Source organism: Cheilinus undulatus, linkage group 21 (genome assembly GCF_018320785.1).
Source record: "Cheilinus undulatus linkage group 21, ASM1832078v1, whole genome shotgun sequence".
In the NCBI taxonomy this organism is placed as follows: domain Eukaryota; kingdom Metazoa; phylum Chordata; class Actinopteri; order Labriformes; family Labridae; genus Cheilinus; species Cheilinus undulatus.
This window is the reverse complement of record NC_054885.1, coordinates 26,321,069-26,342,969: the sequence shown is the minus strand read 5'-3', so window position 1 is coordinate 26,342,969 and position 21,901 is coordinate 26,321,069. Positions and strand designations below refer to the sequence as shown.

Below are 21,901 nucleotides of genomic sequence, written 5' to 3'. Positions count from 1 at the left end.
GTGCTGTCAAATGTCCACCAATTCCACCATAAGACTTAATTGAACAGAGTCATTTAATTGAATCTTTGACTATTAAGGCTATAAATTATTATATATAATTAGATACTTTAAAAAATATTAATACTCCAACACATTAAAAAAAAACTTCTAATCAAGAGTATGAACTGTAATACTTAAAGATTTATAAAAGTAAAGAAAAAGCAGTCGTGTTTAAAATAAATTAACTAATGTCACAAGCATATTTAGGGATTTATTTATATTAATAATATTAACAACAATTGTTTTCAATTGTACTTGCTCTGAATCTTTACAATTAATTTAAGCATCTTTATTGTCTAACTCTAAAAATATGATCCAGTCTTGAAAAACAGGAATGCTAAAGAGTACAGAGTTTAATTCTAGGATCCTGAGGAAACCCGGTCAGGTTTTTATATAAACGAATTTTAACAACCGTGGCCCCGCCCTCAGCTTCCGTTACGTCGTAATCATAGAGAATGCGTCCTCCTCTCGGCCAATGAGGAGCAGCGCTGGGGCCATGTGTGTATTGTTTAAACTGCTCAAATCCTACTCTGTTTTCAGACCGAGAAAACTTCCACCGAACTGAGAGATGGCGGCCGTCGTGTCTGTTAGCACTGCTGCCAGGGATGGAAATACAGACACGGGGCTCAGTTTCGCCTCTCGTCCGCTTCACGAAAATTACGACCCCGCGGCTGAACACGAAAACTGGATGCCCGGAGCCCACCGGAATCCCGAACTCGAAGCCGGAGAAGAGGACTCAAACTCGGAACGCGAGTGTCAGCGAAGGGTCGAAGAGGACTTGACATCATTGAGTCCCGAAGAGATAGAGAGCCGCTTGGAGAGAACTCGCCGGGAGTTTTACAACCGTAGAAAAATTATCATTAAAAATCTACCATCCGACGTTAGTAATCAGGTATGAGCTAATTACCTGACGAATGGAGCGCTTAATTGTAGAATGATTGATTGACGGGGTCGCCGCGCTAAGCATAGCCTAGCCCTAGTTTGCCATGCTACATATGTTAGCATGCTAGCCATTTAAATCGGAAGCTGCTCAACTTTGATGGAATTGTTTTTTTTTGGTCATTCAAGAGCTGCCTTTATCCGACGCCAGCACACAGTTCAGTGTTAGACACCAAAATGCTTGTATTACTCTAATATCTTTGTTTAAGCTTATAAACACGGCCATGGTTGACTGCCAGGTAGCCAGATAACTGTCAATAATGGTCATTGTGGCCTGTATGACCTGCAAGTTCGGCCTCGTAGGCAACATTATGTTGGTAGTATTCATGTATTTGTTACTCTAACAATGGGTTCAAGCAACATTTTAAGTGATTATTCTTTCGTTTGGGTATACAAGGTGCAGTTTAACCTTTTTCTAAAAAGGTGGCATATGTTTAAATCTGGCGTATGGTTTTGTTAAGCCGACAGTGATTTACACATGATGCCACATTTTTTTGGAACGTGCCTGACTCGTGGGGAGCGCTGGGCCTGCGGGCGGTACCATTGTTCACATGGGGGTGTGAGGGGATTCGAGATGTGAGTTGCAATATAACAAAAGGTGGAAGGTGTGGAGACAAAACGTTTCAGAAAATGCTAGACAGCATCGCCATTCGTTCGTGACCAGTCAAAGGCAGCGCAGAACAATTTCTCCTACAACAATGAGTCAGTTATTCCCAACCCCCACAGGTGCACTTGTTGCTGGTTTCCCAGAGGACAGGAATTAGCTAATTGTCTGAGTAGCAAAATGTAAAATTTAGCTTTCTTTAATAACATAACAAAATTTGTAACTTTCAGTGTCAGATTTTATATACATTATATCATTGCTTCCTGTGTGATGCCCTGTTGAATAATGAATTCTAATATCTGGTTATAACTGGCTGTTTCTTATTTACAGGAGGTTCATGAACTGCTGGGCAACTATGACTTGAAGTACTGCTTTGTTGACAAATACAAGGGCACAGGTTGGTCTTACTGATTGTCTTTATCAGTCACCTGAGGTTCAATTTAAAATGACTCAGAGAAACAAAACAGTGGATTTAAAAGTGAGCAAATAACATGAGTCACATTTAAATCAGTTTTCTGAATTTAGTGACTTTCAGGAAGTATCACAATCTTGAGGATGAAGACGGTTTGCTTAAACATTTTAAGGGGTACTTACTTGAAGGTGGTTAGCTTTTATCCTGTGGAAAAAAATGCTAAAACTCTAAAGCATCAAACACTTGGAGTGGATTGTTACCCTAAAGTGGTCTAAAATTCCCATAAATATCTTTTTTTTTTTTTTTTTTTTTTTTTTTTTTTTAAATGCAACTATGATTCAGAAGGATGTAGACAGTAAACCCTTGGTCTGCTGGGCAGCATCAGGTGATTGTCTCAAATTTATACAGGCATACTGGACCCCATTACAAAAAAGCTGGGAGTATGGTCATTTCTGCACACAGATGTACATCTATCCATATGGGCATGAGCTGAGCATGCACTCAACTCCCACACCAGTTCTTGCCTCATGTATGCACATTTTTAAGTCGGCATGGACTTGTGTAGTAACCCTACCTTATCTTCTGGAGAATTATTAAACCATGCTGCAGTTTCTGTTCAGACAAAAATTCACGGATTTATAGTCTGATAGATTAGAAATTGCATCTCAAAAATATTGATCATTACACTCTACCTGTGCTAACCTCTGTAAACGATTGCTTTTTATTGAGCAGCAAAGCTGGCACCTGTTTTCTTTGATTTTTTTTTTATTTAAAAAATGAGGTTTTCTTTAACAATTTACTTTCTAAAATGATAGGTGCTGCTTTTAATACTTATAAAAGTTCCCGTGTGCACAGAAATGGCACTTCAGCAAATATTGTGAGATTTAAGCAGAAAAAACGTCAAACTTTAGTCCTTTGAAATGACAGAGGAAACTCAAGAGGAAAGTGAATATAAGTTTAATCTTCTGAAATGTTATCAAACCACTGTGATTGGAGTAAAACACACACCCTTCTGATGAATTTTTAACTCTAATAGTTTAACTGTGTGCCTCTGGATTATGTGTGGAACACCTGACTATTTAAGGACAAAGAATATTTATTTACTTTGGATCATAACAAATCGAAATGGCTGGAGATGAAATAATCAGTTTGAATAATCAGTGAAATATGCTTCTATGCACATTTCGCTGTATGCTATAAGACAGGGATAGGACTTCATCCAGCACTACTAAAATGTAAGTGTTAAATTCTTATTTTGATATGTAGGCTCTTCAGATGAAAAATGGACATTACACAAAGTTTGGTAGGAGACTCTTATGTATTTTATACACAGCAGTTCACGTTTCATTACTCTTTTAAGGTTTCATTAATATCAAGGAGAGAGTGGTTAATCTTCTCCTGTTAATCGGCTCCTCCAACCCCTCCACCCTTAATTAGAACTTAGGCTAAACTGGTCAGCGAAGAACTAATGCTGCGTTCCAGGCAACCCGTAATTCGTATTTTTCCCACCTGTAACTTGTGAAAATGCACTGGAACAGCAGTCGAACTCGTAACTTCCCACCTGTGAACTCGTACCAGATCGATGTACTCCGAGTTACGACTAGTGACGTCACATCACTGCCTAAACAATATGGCAGCATTTCAAAATAACAACAAATGCCGTAAAATATAAAGTATAAGCTTCTGTTACCTAATGCGCTGTTTCCCCTCCTCCGTTTCACTCAAATGAGCAAGTTGCAGGCTCCTTTGGTGATTGAAAGGATTAAGCATAATCTTATAATGTCTGCCATGTTGTCGTAACCGAAGTCGTAATTTGCCTGGAACGCTTTCAGGTCGGAACTCGGAGATTTCAACTGGGAAATCTCAGAGTTACGGGTTGCCTGGAACACAGCATAACTCCTCAGTCTGGATCTATTGGTCTAGGTGTCGCTTCTGTTAAGAGCAACAGGATGCTTTTGTTGCTGTGGTCTTAAAGCCTGATCACTTTTTAAAAAACTGTATGCAAATAATTGTGATTTTTTTTTAAATGTCCTAAATATATGAAGGAGTGTCATATTATGTACAAGCTGCTTATCACAGATGTATAAATTGAATATTCAAACTTCAACTGGCGTTTCTACATCAAAGCTGCTGACAGCAGCAGTGATTTCTTTCTCCATGTGGTGTTTCTGACTTTGTTTAATCCCAATTTCAAGCCAACATACAACACAATTTAATGTCTTTTACTTTTCTGAACAGTAGATTGACACCATGAAAAGAGAAGCATTCTTATTTTGCTTTATTACATACCTCTGTGTTGTACACTGTAGAGATGAGGCCGTGATATTTAAATCGCAATTGTTTTCAGTCAACATTTATCTACACATGGTTATTCATACACTCTGATTGGACCCTGTACTAGTTTTAAACCAGATAAATGCATCAATTTATATATAAAGCAATTTGTATGCAAAGGGTACGGCTTCTTAGTTCACTGAAACAAATGCCCATTTACAATCTATATAGTGTATTAAAAATCAGCATGGCATTAGGGGCCTCAAAAGGAATCTATTTAAGAAGAACCAGCATTTAGAAAACCTCAATGTTTTTACACATATTTTCTAATAAGAAAGAGGCAGAGAATAGCCTAATATACTGCATGAGCCAGATGGTACATTGATTTAATGCCTTATATCTATCTACCCAATCTGTCATGGCAGATAACCAATCACATTCAGATGTGTTTTTGGACCAAAACATTTTTTGTGTGTATTTCAGACTAACCTACCCTTCTGCCTCTATCTTAAAGTGTGGATAAAAGGCTGTTTGCTTGCTAGACAGCTGAGCAGAGGACTCTGGTATACCTGTGTGCCCTGTGACATCAGACTGGCGTGTTGGTAGACAGTCTCTAAGTGACTGTCAATAAGGTTTCAATTCAAAAGGCACTCTCTGTGGTTTTGTTAGTTATAGTTAAAATGAGGCTGAGCCAGATAAAATGCCTTTTTGTTTTACGTCAGCCCTGGTGACAGGCATTATTGTCCTATCAAGGGGACTGTTTAAAGCTGGTGGGATGTGACATTATGCCAGCATTGTCTCTTATCAGACTTGCTAAGAAGAAATGGTTTCACAACCACCTGAGACCTGCTGTGAAAGATAATAGAATTTTCTCTTAATTGTGACCGATTCACTTCCTCGCTTTACACCTAATTGTCTCTCCTTCTCCCTCTCTCCCCCGAAACCTCAGCGTTTGTGACACTGCTCAATGGGGAACAGGCGCAGTGTGCCATCAAAGAGTTCCACCAGCATGTGCTGCGGGACAGAGAAATCTCTGTGCAGCTGCAGCCAACAGATGCCCTGCTGTGTATTGCCAACTTGCCTTGTGCTTTCACCCAGCAACAGTTTGAGGAGTTGGTGCGACCCTTTGGTAATCTGGAGCGCTGCTTTCTGGTGTACAGCGCTTCCACAGGCCACTCTAAAGGCTACGGCTTTGTGGAGTACATGAAGAAGGACTCTGCAGCCAGGGCCAAATCTGAGCTTTTAGGAAAGCAGCTGGGCTCCCGCATGCTGTATGTCCACTGGACTGAGGTCGGTTCCCTCACTTACCCACTGCTGCACTCAAAATGCCTGTGTGTGGACCGCCTGCCCCCAAGCCTCCTGACAGCCCAGGACCTCCGCAACGCCCTGGCTGACACCCATTCACCAGTCTTCTGCCAGGTCAGTTACACCTCACACAAAGTAAAAAATGCACAAGCATCCATTACTAATAGTATTTTAGCTGAAGTTAATGAATGATGAACCTAACTGGATCTGAAACAATTAGTGCTTTAATGGAAAACTCAATCAACTGAAAAATTACAGGCCATTTCACTTGGACATTTCTGTTAAAGACATTCTAATGCAAAGATGCCAGACTTTTGATGGTCCACGTTTTGCTAAATTGGGTTTTTCCTGTAATTCAGTCTTTCATTTAATTACGTTGCAACATGCTTGAAGACCAGCTTCATTTTTGTTTTAATGAAATGGTGATTTGTAGCATTGTACCACTTTTCCTTGTGCATTAATTTGCAAGCACAAGGCATCCTCTCACTTCACATCAAACTTGCTGTTGTTGGCACACTTCCTCTCTCTACCTTTGTTGTGGTTTCTTTGTACTGCTGTTTGATTTTTGCTGCAAGCTTTGTGATATTAATGGAGGTTCCGTGTCTGTGTGTGATGACAGAGTTGACACAGATGAACTATGCTAAGAATCATTTGGTGAAATTAAATTTCATATTTGAGCTTTCACCTTTACCCCAGACTCTATGGCCTCTCAAAATTCTATAGTGGTAAGCATTGCTGGTTTCTATGGTGATGACCACCTGACTCCCCCAGGTGGTGTCATTCAGCCGGTGTTTCTGGAATGAGAGAGAGGGATGTCCTTTGAGCACATCACAGGGGTACTTTTCTGCTGGTTTCAGGGTTTGTTTTTTTTTTTGTTTTGTTTTTTTTTTTCAGAATTGCAGCAAAGGGCTAGTGATGTTTGAGGATTATGTGGTGCTCCACAGGAAACTGGTTGGCTGTCATTGCTAGTTTAAAAGATATAACTGGCCTATTTATAGAAGAGTGAAACACGGTGCAGTTAGATCCTGAGGCTTTACTAACTGTATACATGGTATACATGTATACAGGTATACATGCTTTCAGTAGTTATTTGAAAGCTATATAATCAGCAGAGTAGTACCTTTTGTAGAGGTTATTAAAATTCTACAAACTCATTTTTTTGTTTGTTCACAATTGAGCTAGTACTTCTAAATGATAATTAATTATTGCAGTTCAGTATACAGATATGCAGTCCGCCTTTTTGAAGATATATTTCTTCCAAAGGTTTTAGTTTTTTAATATATTTCAGTACATTTGTGCATATTACCGGGGTAATGGTAAATTTAGTAAATCATACATGAAAACTGCTAAATGACTAATATTAACTTACTACCACCTGTTCATTAAGTTTCTGCTTAATAATTTTAGACATTGTCTTTTTACGTTCATCATTTAATTGTTTTGCTTTTCCAGTTGTTTTCCCAGAACAGCCCATGCGTACATATTAAGCGAAATGTTTCTAGGGTTGTACAGCACATGTTTGAGTAAATGTGCCAAAGCACAGGCATCAAACTTTCTAGTGGCATCAGATTATAAATTTCTTTCCTCTTCACAGCTGGCTCAAGGACAAGATGGAAGTTTTCGGCGTTTTGCTGTGTTGGAGTTTGCAACAGCTGAGATGGCGGAGGAGGCACAGCGATTGACCGATGGCCGGCTTCTTGGTGGGATGCACATCAGGGTGTCCTTCTGTGCCCCTGGCCCTCCTGGAAGAAGCATGTTGGCAGCTCTGATTGCTGCTCAAACCATGGTATTTAGGTGACGTGATATATTCTTACAGTCAGTCTTTTTGTGTCTGGATATAACCAGATTTTTTTTTTTTTTTTCAATCTCCTCCTTTCAAGGCTGTGAACAGGGGTAAAGGTCTCCTCCCTGACCCCACAGCCATGCAGATACTTACAGGCCTCAATAACCCTGCCACCCTCAAGATGCTGCTTAACCCACTGTCACAGGGACATAAACAAGGTAAGCAGTCATATCACTTATTGAAAAATTTCTTTATCTTTATTTTTGTCTCAAGGCAGATGCTTGGATAAACAAGTAGTCATTTCAGTGCCTGTGTTCCTATACTGAGCTGCACCCTCTCCTGGTGCTGATTAATGCTGTGGCCACCTGGGCTTTAATGGAATAAACGGGCTGCAAGTGCTTAAGCAGTTGTGCATGTATGCTGTGGTTTTGTCACTGACGACACATGAAAGCTGAGCTTTCATCACAGAAAGATGCTGTCAAGGGTCTGGGCACCGATTAACAGACGTTCAAACATAAGTGATAATTGTGTATTCTGCTGGTTAGATTTTTTCTTTATTTTTCTCCATGTTGCAGTGTTTATCACAGCAAGAAAAGATGTCCTTTGTTTCTTATACCATGCACTCCCAATTCTGGTGTTCTCCCAATGTGTAGGCCTCCTTGGTGCTGCCCCTACTATGCCCCTGCTGGCCAATCCCGCCCTCTCTGCTGCGCTGCTCCAGCTGCTCCTTCAGAACCAGGCCAAGGCCCAGCAGGTACTGCCACCTCTTTTTGGTCCTACTCTGACATGTGTGCACCCTTACTGCTGAGCCCCTTTTGATTCATCCTCTCCCACTGCTTCCTCCTTGACCATTAGCAAGCGTTTCTGGGAAATCATCTTCTGTGGGCTCAGGTGCTGCATAATAAAGAGAACCCTCTTGTTCCTTGTGTGAGTGATAAGGGTGCTTTTGTTTGGCTCTCAATGTGTGAGACATTAGCAAAGCGAGTGACTCCTCTGTCTTTTTATCTGATTGGTTGAAAAATGAAATGCCTGGATAGGTAAGCTCTGGCTGAAAACGTGAGGTTTATATTCATGTGTTTTTGAGTGTTCTTTTCGAGTGGTGCTGAGTGATGCAGTGGTTAGTGCAAAAATGTAAACCTCCATTTAGTTATGGCATAGTTTAACGTGGTGATTACGCTCCAGTTCTAATTAAATGTGCTTGATTAGTTGAGTAGTTTCGTCGCTAGGCTGTGTGACCCCCTGTGACACTGAACTCTCCTCTCTCTCCTTGGGTAGCAGGCAGGACTCATCGGGGAGAATCCTCTGGCTGCTCTGCCCGTCCAGCAGGGAGTCCATCTGCTCGGAGACCTGCCCCAAGGTTTGGCATCCGCCGAGTCCAGCCGTATTTTCTTAAGCCACACACTGAATGTTTTTATTTTGATTTTGATGCCTAACATCTGTGGCTCTCATTGCCTTTAACTCTTGTTTCCCCTTCCTACTTTGGCTATAGGTAGTTTAAAAAACTTAATTTGATTAGATAAGTGTAAACTTATTTTATAGCCAACAGATGCAACTATATATAATTAGACTTGTTTTTTTTTTTTTTTAAGGTATTTGATGCAAATTTAAGATATATTTTAGTTTTAAAATAAAATCTGTGCAAGTCTCAAGCAGTCAACCTAGGTTCTCTTTTTGTAATTTTAGTTGTCTCCTTTTTGTTATTCTTATAGGTGGTGTAGTCTCAGGTCTTGGTATTCAGGCAGATCCTCTAAACCCCCTAAAGCCAATGCCACTTGGCAGAGCTCTGACAAGGGAGCAGGAGTCCCCAACAGCAGCTTGCACCTTCCCACAGACTTCCTCTCCCACCCTGCAGGGCATCTCCATGCCTTTGATGGGTGGCATGATGGGGGCAGATGGCCTCACAGCACAAGGGGTGAGTTCCCCACAACACACTCTGCAGCCTTATTTTGTCCAGCTTTGTATCTGAATATCTGTTTTCCCTTCTGGAAATATTAAACCACCTCTGTCTTCTATTAGGTCTCGATTCTTGGAGATCCTCCTAAAGATGTGAGCCATCCTCAGAGTGCCTTTCTAAATGTCAATAATGGTTTTCCCTCAGGTGAGGTGCTTTTTCAACCACGTGCTTCTGATATTCCTACTTGGAATCTTTTTTTGTTGCTGTTCAGGTATCAAGTAAATATGTTCAAGCATGTAATGTGTGACTGCCCTCCCCTACTTAGGAGGAAATAGCAGACCTCACCCCTACAGGAAAAGGCCAACTCTTAGTAATGTGTCCAACCAGCACACACACCAGAGCATTCAGCCAAATTACAACCTGCGCTATCAGGACTCCTACAGCCCAGAATATCCTCCTCTTCATCAGGTAACTCCCACATATTTATTGCTTTTCCCACAAAAGAATATAGTGTTATTAGCTCTAAGTCTTTAGATGTTATAAACTGTAACTAGCTTAACTACTATCACACCCATCTCATCTCTCTCCTCAGGATCCTCTGGCCCACTTGTATGAACAGCAGGAGAACATTGATACTGGAGTCTTGGCAGGATTCGGCCAACAGGTAGTGTTAAGATTGCGTGGGTTAAACTTGGATAATAATGTGACTCATTACTCCCCTATTTAGGATGACATTGGAATGGATTTCAACTAATGTCCATCCTACTGCAAGAACAATATATAAACTGTTGTCACATATGCACTTCTGGAAAAATCACTAAAACATTTCCAGTGGGCCCTGAAATCCTCAAGAGTTACTTGTTAACGCATGCACCTTACAGTAGGACCTTAACGCCTTAATGCCCTCCCACTTGCCAGTCAGTACAAACATTTGAATTATTCTCCCTGACATCCAGTAATATGGAGAGCTCCAATACTGTACTGTCTCAGTTAAAAGAACAGCCCCAGAGATAGATTTGTGTAATAGTGTAAGGCCATAATCATTTAGAAACTTTAAATTAATATTCTGAACTGATCTGTCCTAGTCTCAACATGTGCATTATTGGTTCCCATCCTGTATTAATGCAATAGGAATCCTATGACTAAAAAAACACGAGCCTTTTATAGTGACACAGTCTTGACCTTGTTCCTTTCTACCTGCAGCTTTCTCGTCACCCTGAATTCAGTGATCGGTTTTCCCTCTATGGTTACCCTCCCAGCCCACCCATGTCTTACTTCAGCTCAGGACCTGAACCCTGTAGCAGCAGTAGCCTTCCTGCCACCCAGCTTAATAGGGTAAGCTCTTCTTCCTGCAATTAACTTCTGTTTTGGTTTCAAAGTATTGATTACTTGTCAGTGCACAGACATCAAAGCAGCACTGGAAGAGCTAAAAAGTGGAGGGTCAGATACTAAGAATAGCCCCATGTTTAATAATTAATGTAGAGCAGTGAGTGTATGAGCTTTGTAGAAAAGGTCTGGGTCACTGAGAGTTCCTTGTTTTTCCTCAGGCTGTGGGAATGCCTCCTGTGAGCCACAGTGCCAACTTCCCCCCAGGTCTGGGGAATGCTGTGAAGGTAATATACACACTTCTCTTTGCTTGTTTGAGTTTTAGCTTTTCAGTTACACTCTTTTTATGAGTTGCTGTCTGCTGATATCATCTTTTTCTTCTACCAATGACAGACTCCCATCGGTAGCCACAAGCGTGTGTTCTCCCGACTGATCCCATCTCCAGAACCAAGTCCCGAGGGCAGCTATGTGGGCCAGCACTCCCAGGGCCTTGGCGGCCACTATGCAGATTCCTACCTGAAGCGAAAGCGTATATTCTAATGACTGCTTCTTAATGTATGAGTAGCCATTCAACAGCCAGGACACAATGGCATCTCCTCTGGCCTCCTCTTGAGCTAAACAACTTGGTGGTCCTTGGATTTGTCTCCTGTGTACTTCTGTGAGTGACCCCTGGAGGGCGCTGGGGAGTGCAGCCTGTTGCTTTCTGGACAGTGTTCACTCTATGGGAATTTTTTGGTGGTTGTTTTTTTCTGTGTGTGTGTATATATATATATATATATATATATATATATGATTTTTAGTGTGTTGGTAAACTAAGTTTTTACTCTTTTCCTTTTTTATTTGACTTTTAATTTCTTGTTGAAAAAGTTGTACAGTGAGAAAAAAATGGTTAATTAGCAAATGAAGTCTTATCTCAAGCATTTTTTTAAACTCCAGTGTTGTGTGTGTGTGGAGTATCAGCAGAGCTACAGATAGTTTGGCCAGTTTTCAGTTGCAGCCTGAGGCTGCTTTTTGTTAAACGACTCACTTAAGTGATGCTGTCTGCAATTTCAGGCAAAGGGACTTGCATAGTGTAAAAAACAAGCTTTACTTTGAAGGCTGTACTTTTTTTTTAAAGAGCCTTCCCTTATTTTCTGTAAAAAGTTCAGTAGTTTATGTTATGTGATGGTGTTTTTGTCTTGTGGTGTTTTTTGCCCCCCTCCCCCTCCATCAACAGGGTTTTACATTTTACTGTATGACTCTTTCTGGATTCAGACCTCTTCTCATTGATTAACGTGCGGCTTTCCATCCACCAATGACAGCTGTATGTATCTGCCTTTATGTCACGATATGAAGCATTTTCAAAATTCTGGCATTTTTATCTCAAGACTTAGTTGTTCCATGTCATTGGTCTTTTTGAGCCACACCCTCCAACATATTTTAGTCTGTTCTCTACACTGGTTGTCGAGTGATGCACTTGGAGGGCACCGATCACAATCCTCATCCGTTCACACTGCTATAAGGAGCTGTTTCCCAGTCTTGTCTCACTCATATGTCCATGTGTTGAATATTTTCTGTGTTTATTTGGGTTCAGTTTTCAGAATTTATTGAATGTCTTCTTACAGTCCAAACACCACACCTGGATTGTTGAGTTGGTTGGATGGGGTGCTGGACATATGCTGTGTGCCATCTCTCAAGCTGCCAGCAGGTGGTGAATACAGGAACATTAACCATCTCTTCTCAGCCAGAGAGGCTTGTGTCTGGGTTGAAATAGCTTCTTTAGGTGAGTAGATGGCAACAGGAAAGATGAGACACAGCCTGTGTTCAAAGGTTTTAGTATTGATGGGAGTTATGGTATAAATGGTGGCAGGTGATCAGTCAGTGGCATGACTGTCCTCTTTCCTCTACTCTGTTTTTTTCTGTTTTTTAAAAATAATTATCTGGTTGACAGTTTGATTGTGAAAACCCATTACCTCTGACCTCTGCTCAGAAATGCAGCTACACTTGAGCCTTAACTGTGTTTGGCTTCCATCTACATTTACCATTTCTCTGTTATTTGCTGTGTAAATAGTTGAGCTTGATCCTTTTCTCGAGTCTACTTTTTTTTGTTTTCTTAATCATACCTGCCTCTGGTCTGGTGTTTTGAATGAATTTGCTGCTTCTTTTGTTTTTGTTATTTTGCCTGTTAGTTTGAAAGCTGATGTGACAGCGTGGTGCCACAGCAGACTGCTCATGTTGTGTATGGACCAAGAGATGCAGCTGTATAGAACGACAGTCATCCATTTCAATTGATTTGATTCAAACTGCTATCTTCTATTCTGTACCGCCATGGTTGACTGTATGTGTGTGTGATGTGAGCGAGTAAATGTTATTTAAACTCATGTTGTTGTAAACTCTTCATTTTGAAAGAACTCAGGATTTAAACAGGAGCTATGTGAAATCTGTAGTTGAGATTTTCAGGGTGATCTCTTAAAATGTCTCAATTAAAAATATCTGGAGCTGTATCAGTGTTCTTGACAACACTGATGGCACCAAGGATGAACTATGAAATGCTGGAAAATTATGTAAAATTACGTTCAGTGGTATCAAAATATAAATAGGCATGTTGGGTAAGAGCAGGATGATTTACAGTTTATCTTGAATAATCTTTATTGAATCATTTGTTTGATTCTGGCATAATTACTTGTTTCTCTGTATAACAATCTTATAGCCAACAATCATGCTGTCTAATTGAGGTAGGAAAGAAATGAAAGTTGTTTTAATGAAGCCAAAAGGTGCGTTGAGGCATACTTTTGATTATATCCTATTTTATGTAAATATTACAGAAGGGACTTTCTTCTCTATCAATGAATGCACACACAGCAAGCAGGAAAACACTGATTCAAAATACTGCAGCCTGAGCTTGTCGAGTGTCTGTGACTGAAAAATCATGAAGTGAACAAAGGGAGAATGTATCTGCTTAATCAGGGGTGCTCAAACTTTGAATCTCACAACACCCAAAATAAAAGTGCCAGTGACTGGAGACTGAGGTTATCATGATTCGGGATTTTTCATTAGTTTTATTTTGTCACTTCCTATTTCCTATTTTTAGTTTGGTTTTAATTAGTTTTCATTAATGACTTGCTAGTTTAGTTTTTATTTTGCAAGAATGCTTCGGTTTTAACCTTGCAAAGCAGATGGATACACCCGTTTCCACGTTTCTCACTGGCGAATCCATCTTGCAAAGCTCCTGTCTGAACTGTTTAGGCCTGGTTAGATAATGACAGGACCAATCAGTGACGAGGGGCAGTACTTTCAGGCACGGCAGAGTCATGAAGTAAGCAAGCAGCAACAAGAGGCCATGCCTTATGGTGGTAGACAGCGTGGATGCCGCTAAAGTGCTAGTTTTATCAGAACTTGATGACACTTCATTAAAAAAAGAACAAAAAACAGCATTGATTTGTCTTCTTTTCAAAAAAACAAGACAAGTCATGTACTGGCATGTCTACAGTCGCCATGGTTCGCATTATGCAGTCTATATGGAGTTTATTCCTCTCTAGCGGCAACAATGTTACATGTTTAGTTTCTCTGATTGGCCCCTAGAGTGTGACAGAATGTTCATCCAGTCACCCTCCAAGTTTCTTTTCAAAGCCTCTGCCCTTTCCAAAATGCTGTATATCGAAGGTTTTCCAGATGGATGTGTGAAACAAATCCATCAGTTTAGTTTTTATTGGACTTATTGTTTTTGATTTTCTTTCAGTGATATGAAATACTTGTAAGGGGGCAAACCCCAAAGGGCTAAACTAAAGCAAACATCATACAATAATTAAAATACATGTCAATTGGCTACTCACAAACTAAGACAAACTAGTGATATTTTGGCTCTAAGTTCATTTATTTTAGTCTTTAAAGCACACAGTGTTTTTTGTGTGTAAAACATTGTTTTTAGTTTAGTTTCAGTTGAAAAAAATAATTTTTACATTTTGGTTTTATTTTGTAAGTATTAGTTGATTATACTAAACTTGCTGGAGACCCCCACTGTCAATAGGCCTCTCCCAGCACTGGCAAAGAGCAATATAAAAGAACAAAAAATGCCTAAAAGCATATTATTGTGTTAATTTATTGTAAAAATAAAAAAGCAGAACACAATGCAAGTAGTCTATGCACAGAGTGTGTCCCTTTAAGCAGCAGACCCCTACATTCTTCAATTTCAATTTCAAAGATTTGTAAACAGTGCAGTGAAAAATTTAGATTAATTTTTAAATTTATGAATTATAAACATTGAACTTGTATCTAGAATAATCCAACTCAACATCATCACACAATTGTCCATAGTAGCTTTGTGAATTTGATGAAAACCCATGCTAGGAATCTCTGAGCTCGTATGTTCAGCCATTGCAGAAGTCAACATCTGAGACCAAGTGGAAAAAATGCCCTTGATTTCCCCTCATCCTCCTGTACCTGTCTGCCTCTGAGAGACAGTTACACATATGCAGACCTCTAAGAACAGGTGGCTAGGCTTATCCAAGCTACATCTTAAATCTGCTGAATGACCATCTTTTCTGTTTTAGATAAACCTGTATTTGTTTCAAACCCTTGTTAAAAGTTTTGGTGCCTTTCAGAAGCATGTTCTTTCTGATAATTACTTTTGCTGTTAAATCTTCCTTTGATGCAATCTCTCATATGATATATAAATTAATTGTGATTCGCTTACAAAAATCCTGCCAATAAAGAAACTGGTACAAGATGGTATATTGTTATTTAATTTATTGGTGTTGAGGAGTTTGGTCCAAGGGATAACTGGCCAAGGGATTTGATATTTTGCCAAAACCTTTAATCATTGTGACTTTTCTTTAGAGCCTCACGTAGTACTCATTTTACAGAGCCGTCCTTGAACACAGCACCAGCATGCAGAGCATTCGGAAAGTATTTGGACCCTTTTCACTTTGTTCATTTCAATTTCCTAATGTCAAAAAAAATCATTGTTATTCTCACGAACCTACACTTAGTACTCCATCATGGAAGTAAAAACAGAATTTTTTATTTTTTTGTAAATGTATGAAATTTCAAAAACAAGTATTCAGACCTTTTGAAAAAATATTTGATATTTAGCTCAGGTTCTTTGCATATGTTTACATATTGAAAATGCATATCAGAGAAAAAAACCAAGCCATGAGGTCGAAGGAACTGCCTGCAGAGCTCAGAGACAGGATTGTTGCAAGGCACTGATCTTGGGATGGCCACAAAAAATTCTGCTGTCTGAGGGTTCTGAAGAGTGGCCTTCATAAATCTGAAAAGGAAGAGGTTTGGCACAACCAGGACTCTTCAGAGAGCTGGTAGCACGGCCAAACTGAGCAATCTGGGGAGAAGGGCCCTAAGAGATGACCAAGAACCTGATGGTCACTCTCACTGAGCTCCAGAGATCCTGTGTGGAGACGGGACAAAGTTCCAGAAGGACAACCATCACTGCAGCCCTCCACCGGCCTGAGCTTTATGGCAGAGTGGCTAGACAAAAGCATCTCAGTGCAAAAACGCATGAAAGCCAACCTGGTGTTTGCAAAAAACTCCATGTGAAAGCCGACTGGGCTTTCATAATGCAGCTAAAAGCTGTACGTCACGCATGCAAACAGGCATTCAAATCATAACACTGATTCAGTTTAGGAAGATTTATTCGTATCGTTGTAACAGAGACAAAGAAGTAATCCTTTTTTCTAAATGGGGAACAAATCTAGGAGCAAATATCTTCAAACAATGACAGTTTACATGTTTAATAATGTTCATAAATCTAATAAGTGTTAATGAACCTGCCCCTGCAGAGACTTTGCACTCTTATCTGCCTTCTTCAGCTACAGCACGTTATCAGGAGGAAGACAAGGGTGTAAGCTCTATCTTTTATTGCTGTGAATGTGACCTGTATGAATGCTAAGCAGGTTAACACTGAGAGGAAGATTTGTGCTCACTGATGAATAATTATTTAACAACACACTCTGTTATCAGCTGTAGAGGCTGATAAAGGCTTCCTGAAGACGTGAGAAACAACTGTGAAACATGTTGAGCTGAGCAGTGAATAAAACCACATTTCATGAAGATATATCTGGATATAAAGCTTGACATGACAACATTTAGCCAAAATAAAAACAGAATAACTCGTGACAGTGACAACCCGTGTTTTAAACAGTCTGTGAGAAGACCCTGAAGGTAACAACAGGTCAACTGAGCTTTTTACAGGCAGAAATAGAGCTTTTAGTCATCTACCCGGGAGATTGTCTGTGTGGCAGCACAAGGGCCTTTGCATTACTGCCTGTCACCCCTCAGACTGAGGTGCTAGGAGGTAAGTGGCAGTAAAAAGAGCTCATCTTCCCCTTGGCCGCCATCAGGATGAAAGGTTTTGATTGAATGTTATTCTTGTGGTCCCAGGGGGTCTTGGGGAACGGAGCTGCTGATGGGGGAACCATGACTGTAGTGCACTGGTCAAAAAACTCCTCCCTGATATTGTTTGTGACATCTCTCAGCAAGCAAAAGCTAAATTATTTTTGAGTCTGTAAGGAAATAGACAGAGATACTCCTGTTTTCTCGTCATTAATGTAAAGACAGTGGAAATGAAACATCATGAAGAAACATGGGGTCATTTTAAAACTACTGCCATTGTAATAATGTGTCTTCATAAGCTGCTGGGTTTAATTCTGCCATATTTGTCTGTAATGCTTCATGCTCCCCTGAATTATGTACATATACCAGTCTACCCAGAGTTCTCCTAGAGATCCACAGAGGCTCGGTTGACGCTGTGTCAGACACATTTAGATTTCTGCCTTTCATATTTCCACCCACACAGTCATCCCGCACAGTTGCTGGTGAATGCTGCTGAAACCTGCGATTTTTCCCAAATACACAGAGGAAGGAGGACTGGCTCTGATGCAGATAACTGCAGCATCATTTGTAACAACTCACAAGCACAAAAAAGAAAAGAAACTTACAGTATATATATATATACACCTGTGTTTTTATGTGTGTTGTAAAGCTAGAATACAACTGCACCCTCTCTTGTTACTGCACATATGTGCTGAAGAAGGATGGAGGTATTTAAATATACAGCATCACTGCAATCTACATTTACAACACATGCTTAATGCACAGGTACCATGATTTATAACGCCTTTATTTCAGTATACCAGCAAGAAAATGGAACCAAATAGAGGATGTCACAAGAGCTGTTTATAGCAGGATTAGTCATAGAGAGCAGCCCACTCCCCGCAGTGACAAACAGTCTATAAAAGAGGAGAACATCTCGATAGCCCAGGAGAAAGCGGCTGGTCTGCCTTTAGCTTCAGTAAAGGGGAGAAAGCCACTCAGCCTGAGCAGTACTCCTGCTTAGACAGCCAAACAAGATTATATTACTGCAAGGATTTAAATTCCAAGCCTGAACATGAACCCTTATCCCCCCTGAAATAAGCTCAGGTATTGTTACGCTCTTTATTTTCATCTTCCCCCAGACAATCCTCTTTGTAACTGTATATCAGTGAGATAATGGAAATAAAAGCGATGTATCTCAGGCAGTGTTATTGTTCTGATGCACCAAGCAACATACAACAACAAGCAAATGAAAAGCTTTTTACCTACAAATCTCAATTTAGTCTCTAAGAATCAGTCTTAAATATTTACAAAAAACATCTGCATGCAAATGTAACCCAGGCATGGACTGCTTCTCTGAGATCAACCTTATTTAACTTGTATTAGGCTGAGACTTCCTAAATAAAAACCAAGGCACCTGTTTTATTTAGAAAAAAGAATACAGAATAATGGAAACAAAAAATCAATTGTGATTGATTTCTTGACTCATTTTTGTGTTTATCTCATGATGATCAAGCCCTTAATTGTTTGAGATATTAAAAACAACTGAAAGTACCTCAATGGCTGTGTCCAAAACGACATATTCTCACTCTATTCATTCTGAATGTGACATCATATTAACATTACATCTGTAGTTCATTCCATGTAAGGGCTACTAGCCCATATATCCAGCCAGAATTTTACAGTATGAACAGAAGCCCATTGGTCGTATTACAGCTTTTCTCAGTCACTTTTGTACATTTCTCAGATCAGAATTGAAATTCTCAAAACTACTTGTTCAATCTTCACATCATTGTCACTTGTGCACATCAAAAAAGCAGTTTCTCATTTCTTTCAACAAGTTGCAAATGCTTTGGTACATCCATGCAAATGATTCTGTACAATTCTCTGCTGTTTGCTACATTATCAAATGCTTCTGTCATGTCGATAAAAATGTATTATCATGGGTCTCTGCTGAATAGTCTCATCCCTCACAACATTTAGGCATTAGCTCATAGCATAAGTCTTTACATGCAAAATGGTTGAACATGTTGTCATAATATGTCAAGCATATTTCTATATATTTCCATTAGACTTTTTTTCCTAAATCTGTCCTGAATTGGTAAATTGCTCCCAGGTGAATCTTGACTTTCTCTAACAAAGGGAAATGTGTGAAGCAGTAGATCAACCAATGATCAAGGAATTTGATTGAGGAGAATTTGATGATTGAGGAATTTTTATCAGCATGGAGATGAAAGTATATGATAGCCAGCCACATACACAGATGACCCTTCTGGCTGCCATGGATGCAGTATGTGATGACATCACAGCAGATACCTGCAGAGGCTGGATAAGACACTCTTAAAGATTCTTTCCACGCTGCATCATGAGAGAAGATATTTGTTGTGATGTGGATGAGAATTTGTGGCCCAACAGACAGGAACATCAGGAAGTGTAGGAAGACTGCACTGTAATTCCTACAGCACCGCATGTACAGTTTTCCCTAAGGAGATCATCCTATGTTCACATTTCTGCTTTTGTTTTGTTTGTTTGTTTGTTTGTTTGTTTTGTGCTATGCAGCGCTCTTTTCCTTTTTGTATCGCAATGGCATTGTCTGTCAACAAATTACAGTACAAACAGTAAAAGCATAAATGTGAATCTTGTCCAGTCACTTGCAATCAATCTCCCACATACACTAAGGTGTAATTTACAATTTACAATAACTGTCATCAAAACTTTAGCCATAGTTTACATCAGAACATCCCTCCAGAGTGCACTGTTATGTTGACAACATTACTAAGCAATCTGACTGTCTTATCCGTTCACAATGACACAGGGACTTGTCCTTCTGATGGCACTGACATGTTCATTGACACAGTTATTTACTTTTGAGAGATGAACTAAGGATTTGAGCAAGAAACTGGCTTTTGCAGGTAATCCATGGTGTTTTGCTATTTGTACGAATTGTTTTGAGAAATGCACTTACTGCTTTGCAAATGTCGAGAATGATTCAGAAATGTACCAAAGCGACTGAGAAAAACTGTAAACCACCTTACAATGCATTGCACCTATCATGCTATCCAGTAGCAAAGCATGCTGGCCAATCAACATGAGCCTAAAAAATAAAATTAACTTCACTCCAAAACCCAGGAAAATCACTGATATTTTCCTGAGATAACAAGGTAAAGGTGTAGTGTGTGAAATTGGGGAATATTGGTGACATAGATAGATAGACACACAGACACACAGACAGACAGATAGATAGATAGATAGATAGATAGATAGATAGATAGATAGATAGATAGATAGATAGATAGATAGATAGATAGATAGATAGATAGATAGATCTGTTGAAAAAAACTTTATTGATCACATATATCTTATTCAAACCACATAGCATTTACAGTCTGTTTTAAGTTGTTCCAAGAAAGAAAGAAAGAAAGAAAGAGGAAAATCACAGGTAAGTGGGTTGATATCACCACAATTGTGTATAAAAATCAATCAAAGGTGGTGAAAACACTGCATGGGCAAATAGTCCAATATTCTATTAACTAAATTATTCAAAGAGCAATATCAAGTAATTAAGAGATTTTACCCTCTACAGCAGTGGTTCCAAAGGTGGGCCATGTGCCCCCACAGGGGGTTGTGGTGTCATGACAGAGGGGTTACAGCATGGCAAGGCTGAGCAACACAGAAAAGGAACAGTATATTGATGTCACCTCAGATTCAATGATGCCGTTCCAGTTCAAGTCCAAGATATTGTTTGCTTTTTAAACTAGAGTGTAAAGGAGAGCCCTGGCTACACTCCTTCCTTGTAACTCCTACCTGTCCGACATAGGTTTTTCTGATATTGCTTCATCCAAGACAAAATACAGATCAATGATCAACATAAAAAAAAAATGAACTGAGAGTGTCGGTCTCAGGGAATTGTTCATCTTTGGACAGTCAGATTTTTAAAGCTCTGTTTAAACTGTTGGTTGTTGTTATTCCTACAAATTTGAGGTTTTAGGTAAATTCTTAAAGAAATCGGAGCTTGTTCACAAAAATCGTGACTGACATCCTGTTTGTCATATATTAACATACAATTAAATGCCAGTGTGTACGGTGAGGGGTAGGGGGGCCTGAAAATATTTTCATCTCTTCCAAAAGGTGTCCTGGCAAAAAAAAAAAAAAAAAAAGATTTGGGACCCACTACTCTACAGTGATATCAGCAAAAGATGAAGAGAATCTGGAAAAATCCCTGCATATAAGGGGCAAGCCTGAGAACAGACTATGAATTCTTGTGACCTTAAAACCCCTAAGGTGGTCCTGCATTAAAAACTGGCATCATTCTGTTGTGGGCATATGGGCTTGGACCACTTCAGACAACAGTTTTCAGTTTAGACTCCACCAAGCAAAGTGAAATCCATACATCAACAACATCCAGGTGCCCTGCCAACTTCTCTGGGTCTAAACTGCTTTGAAAAAAAGTGACCCAAAGGGGAAAAGTGTGCATTTTCAACCTATTTTTGAAAATCATGGCCATTGAGTCCTCCACCCAGGCTGTTATCAACACAAAGCTGAAAAACATGTTATAGTGTTGGGGTGTCATTAGTGCCCATGGCACTGGTAACTTGCACATCTGTGGAAGCACCATTTACTCTGAGAGACAGATGTTTTGGAGCAAAACGTGCCTCAATCCAGATGATGAGTGTGGATACCAGACTGGCCTAACCTGACACGCCAGATGGATTTATGTCACGCATCCATCTGGAAAACCTCCCATAGACAGCGTTTTGGAAACGGCAGAGCCTTTGAAAAAAAACTCAGAGGGTGATTGGATGAACATTCTGTCTGTCACATCTTTACGGGCCAATCAGAGCAACAAAACACTACCGAAGAGTATACTCTAGAGACAACTGCATAACATGAACCATGGTGACTGTAGACATGTCAGTACACGACCTTTATCGTTTTTGAAAGAAAACAACTCAATGCTGTTCTTTGTTCTTCTTTTAATGAAGAAATGTTGTAAAATTCTGATAAAACTGACACTATAAC

General features: G+C 39.7%; 1 protein-coding gene across 2 annotated transcripts; it reads left to right on the top strand.

The window, feature by feature from the left end:
* The first annotated feature begins 536 nt into the window (after nucleotides 1-536).
* On the top strand, nucleotides 537-12,936 carry raver1 (ribonucleoprotein, PTB-binding 1). 2 transcript variants are annotated; one of them, XM_041778140.1, is made up of 14 exons: nucleotides 537-931; nucleotides 1,913-1,979; nucleotides 5,218-5,687; nucleotides 7,168-7,359; nucleotides 7,454-7,574; nucleotides 8,010-8,110; nucleotides 8,635-8,713; nucleotides 9,066-9,268; nucleotides 9,373-9,454; nucleotides 9,576-9,718; nucleotides 9,843-9,914; nucleotides 10,454-10,585; nucleotides 10,798-10,863; nucleotides 10,970-12,936. In XM_041778140.1, the coding sequence occupies exons 1-14, from the start codon at nucleotides 608-610 to the stop codon at nucleotides 11,114-11,116; spliced, it is 2,199 nt and encodes a 732-aa protein (XP_041634074.1). In that variant the 5' UTR covers nucleotides 537-607; the 3' UTR covers nucleotides 11,117-12,936. The 2 variants fall into 2 exon arrangements, with proteins under 2 accessions (XP_041634074.1, XP_041634073.1); XM_041778139.1 differs by having other exon boundaries at nucleotides 538-931; nucleotides 8,632-8,713.
* The last annotated feature ends 8,965 nt before the right edge of the window (nucleotides 12,937-21,901 follow it).

Bases quoted from the DNA above. Each gene is read 5' to 3' on its own strand.
- raver1 (XM_041778139.1), top strand. From the start codon at position 608: ATGGCGGCCGTCGTGTCTGTTAGCACTGCTGCCAGGGATGGAAATACA. The intron at 9,455-9,575 runs GTGAGGTGCTTT...TCCCCTACTTAG, and splicing joins CAATAATGGTTTTCCCTCAG to GAGGAAATAGCAGACCTCAC. The intron at 9,719-9,842 runs GTAACTCCCACA...CTCTCTCCTCAG, and splicing joins AATATCCTCCTCTTCATCAG to GATCCTCTGGCCCACTTGTA.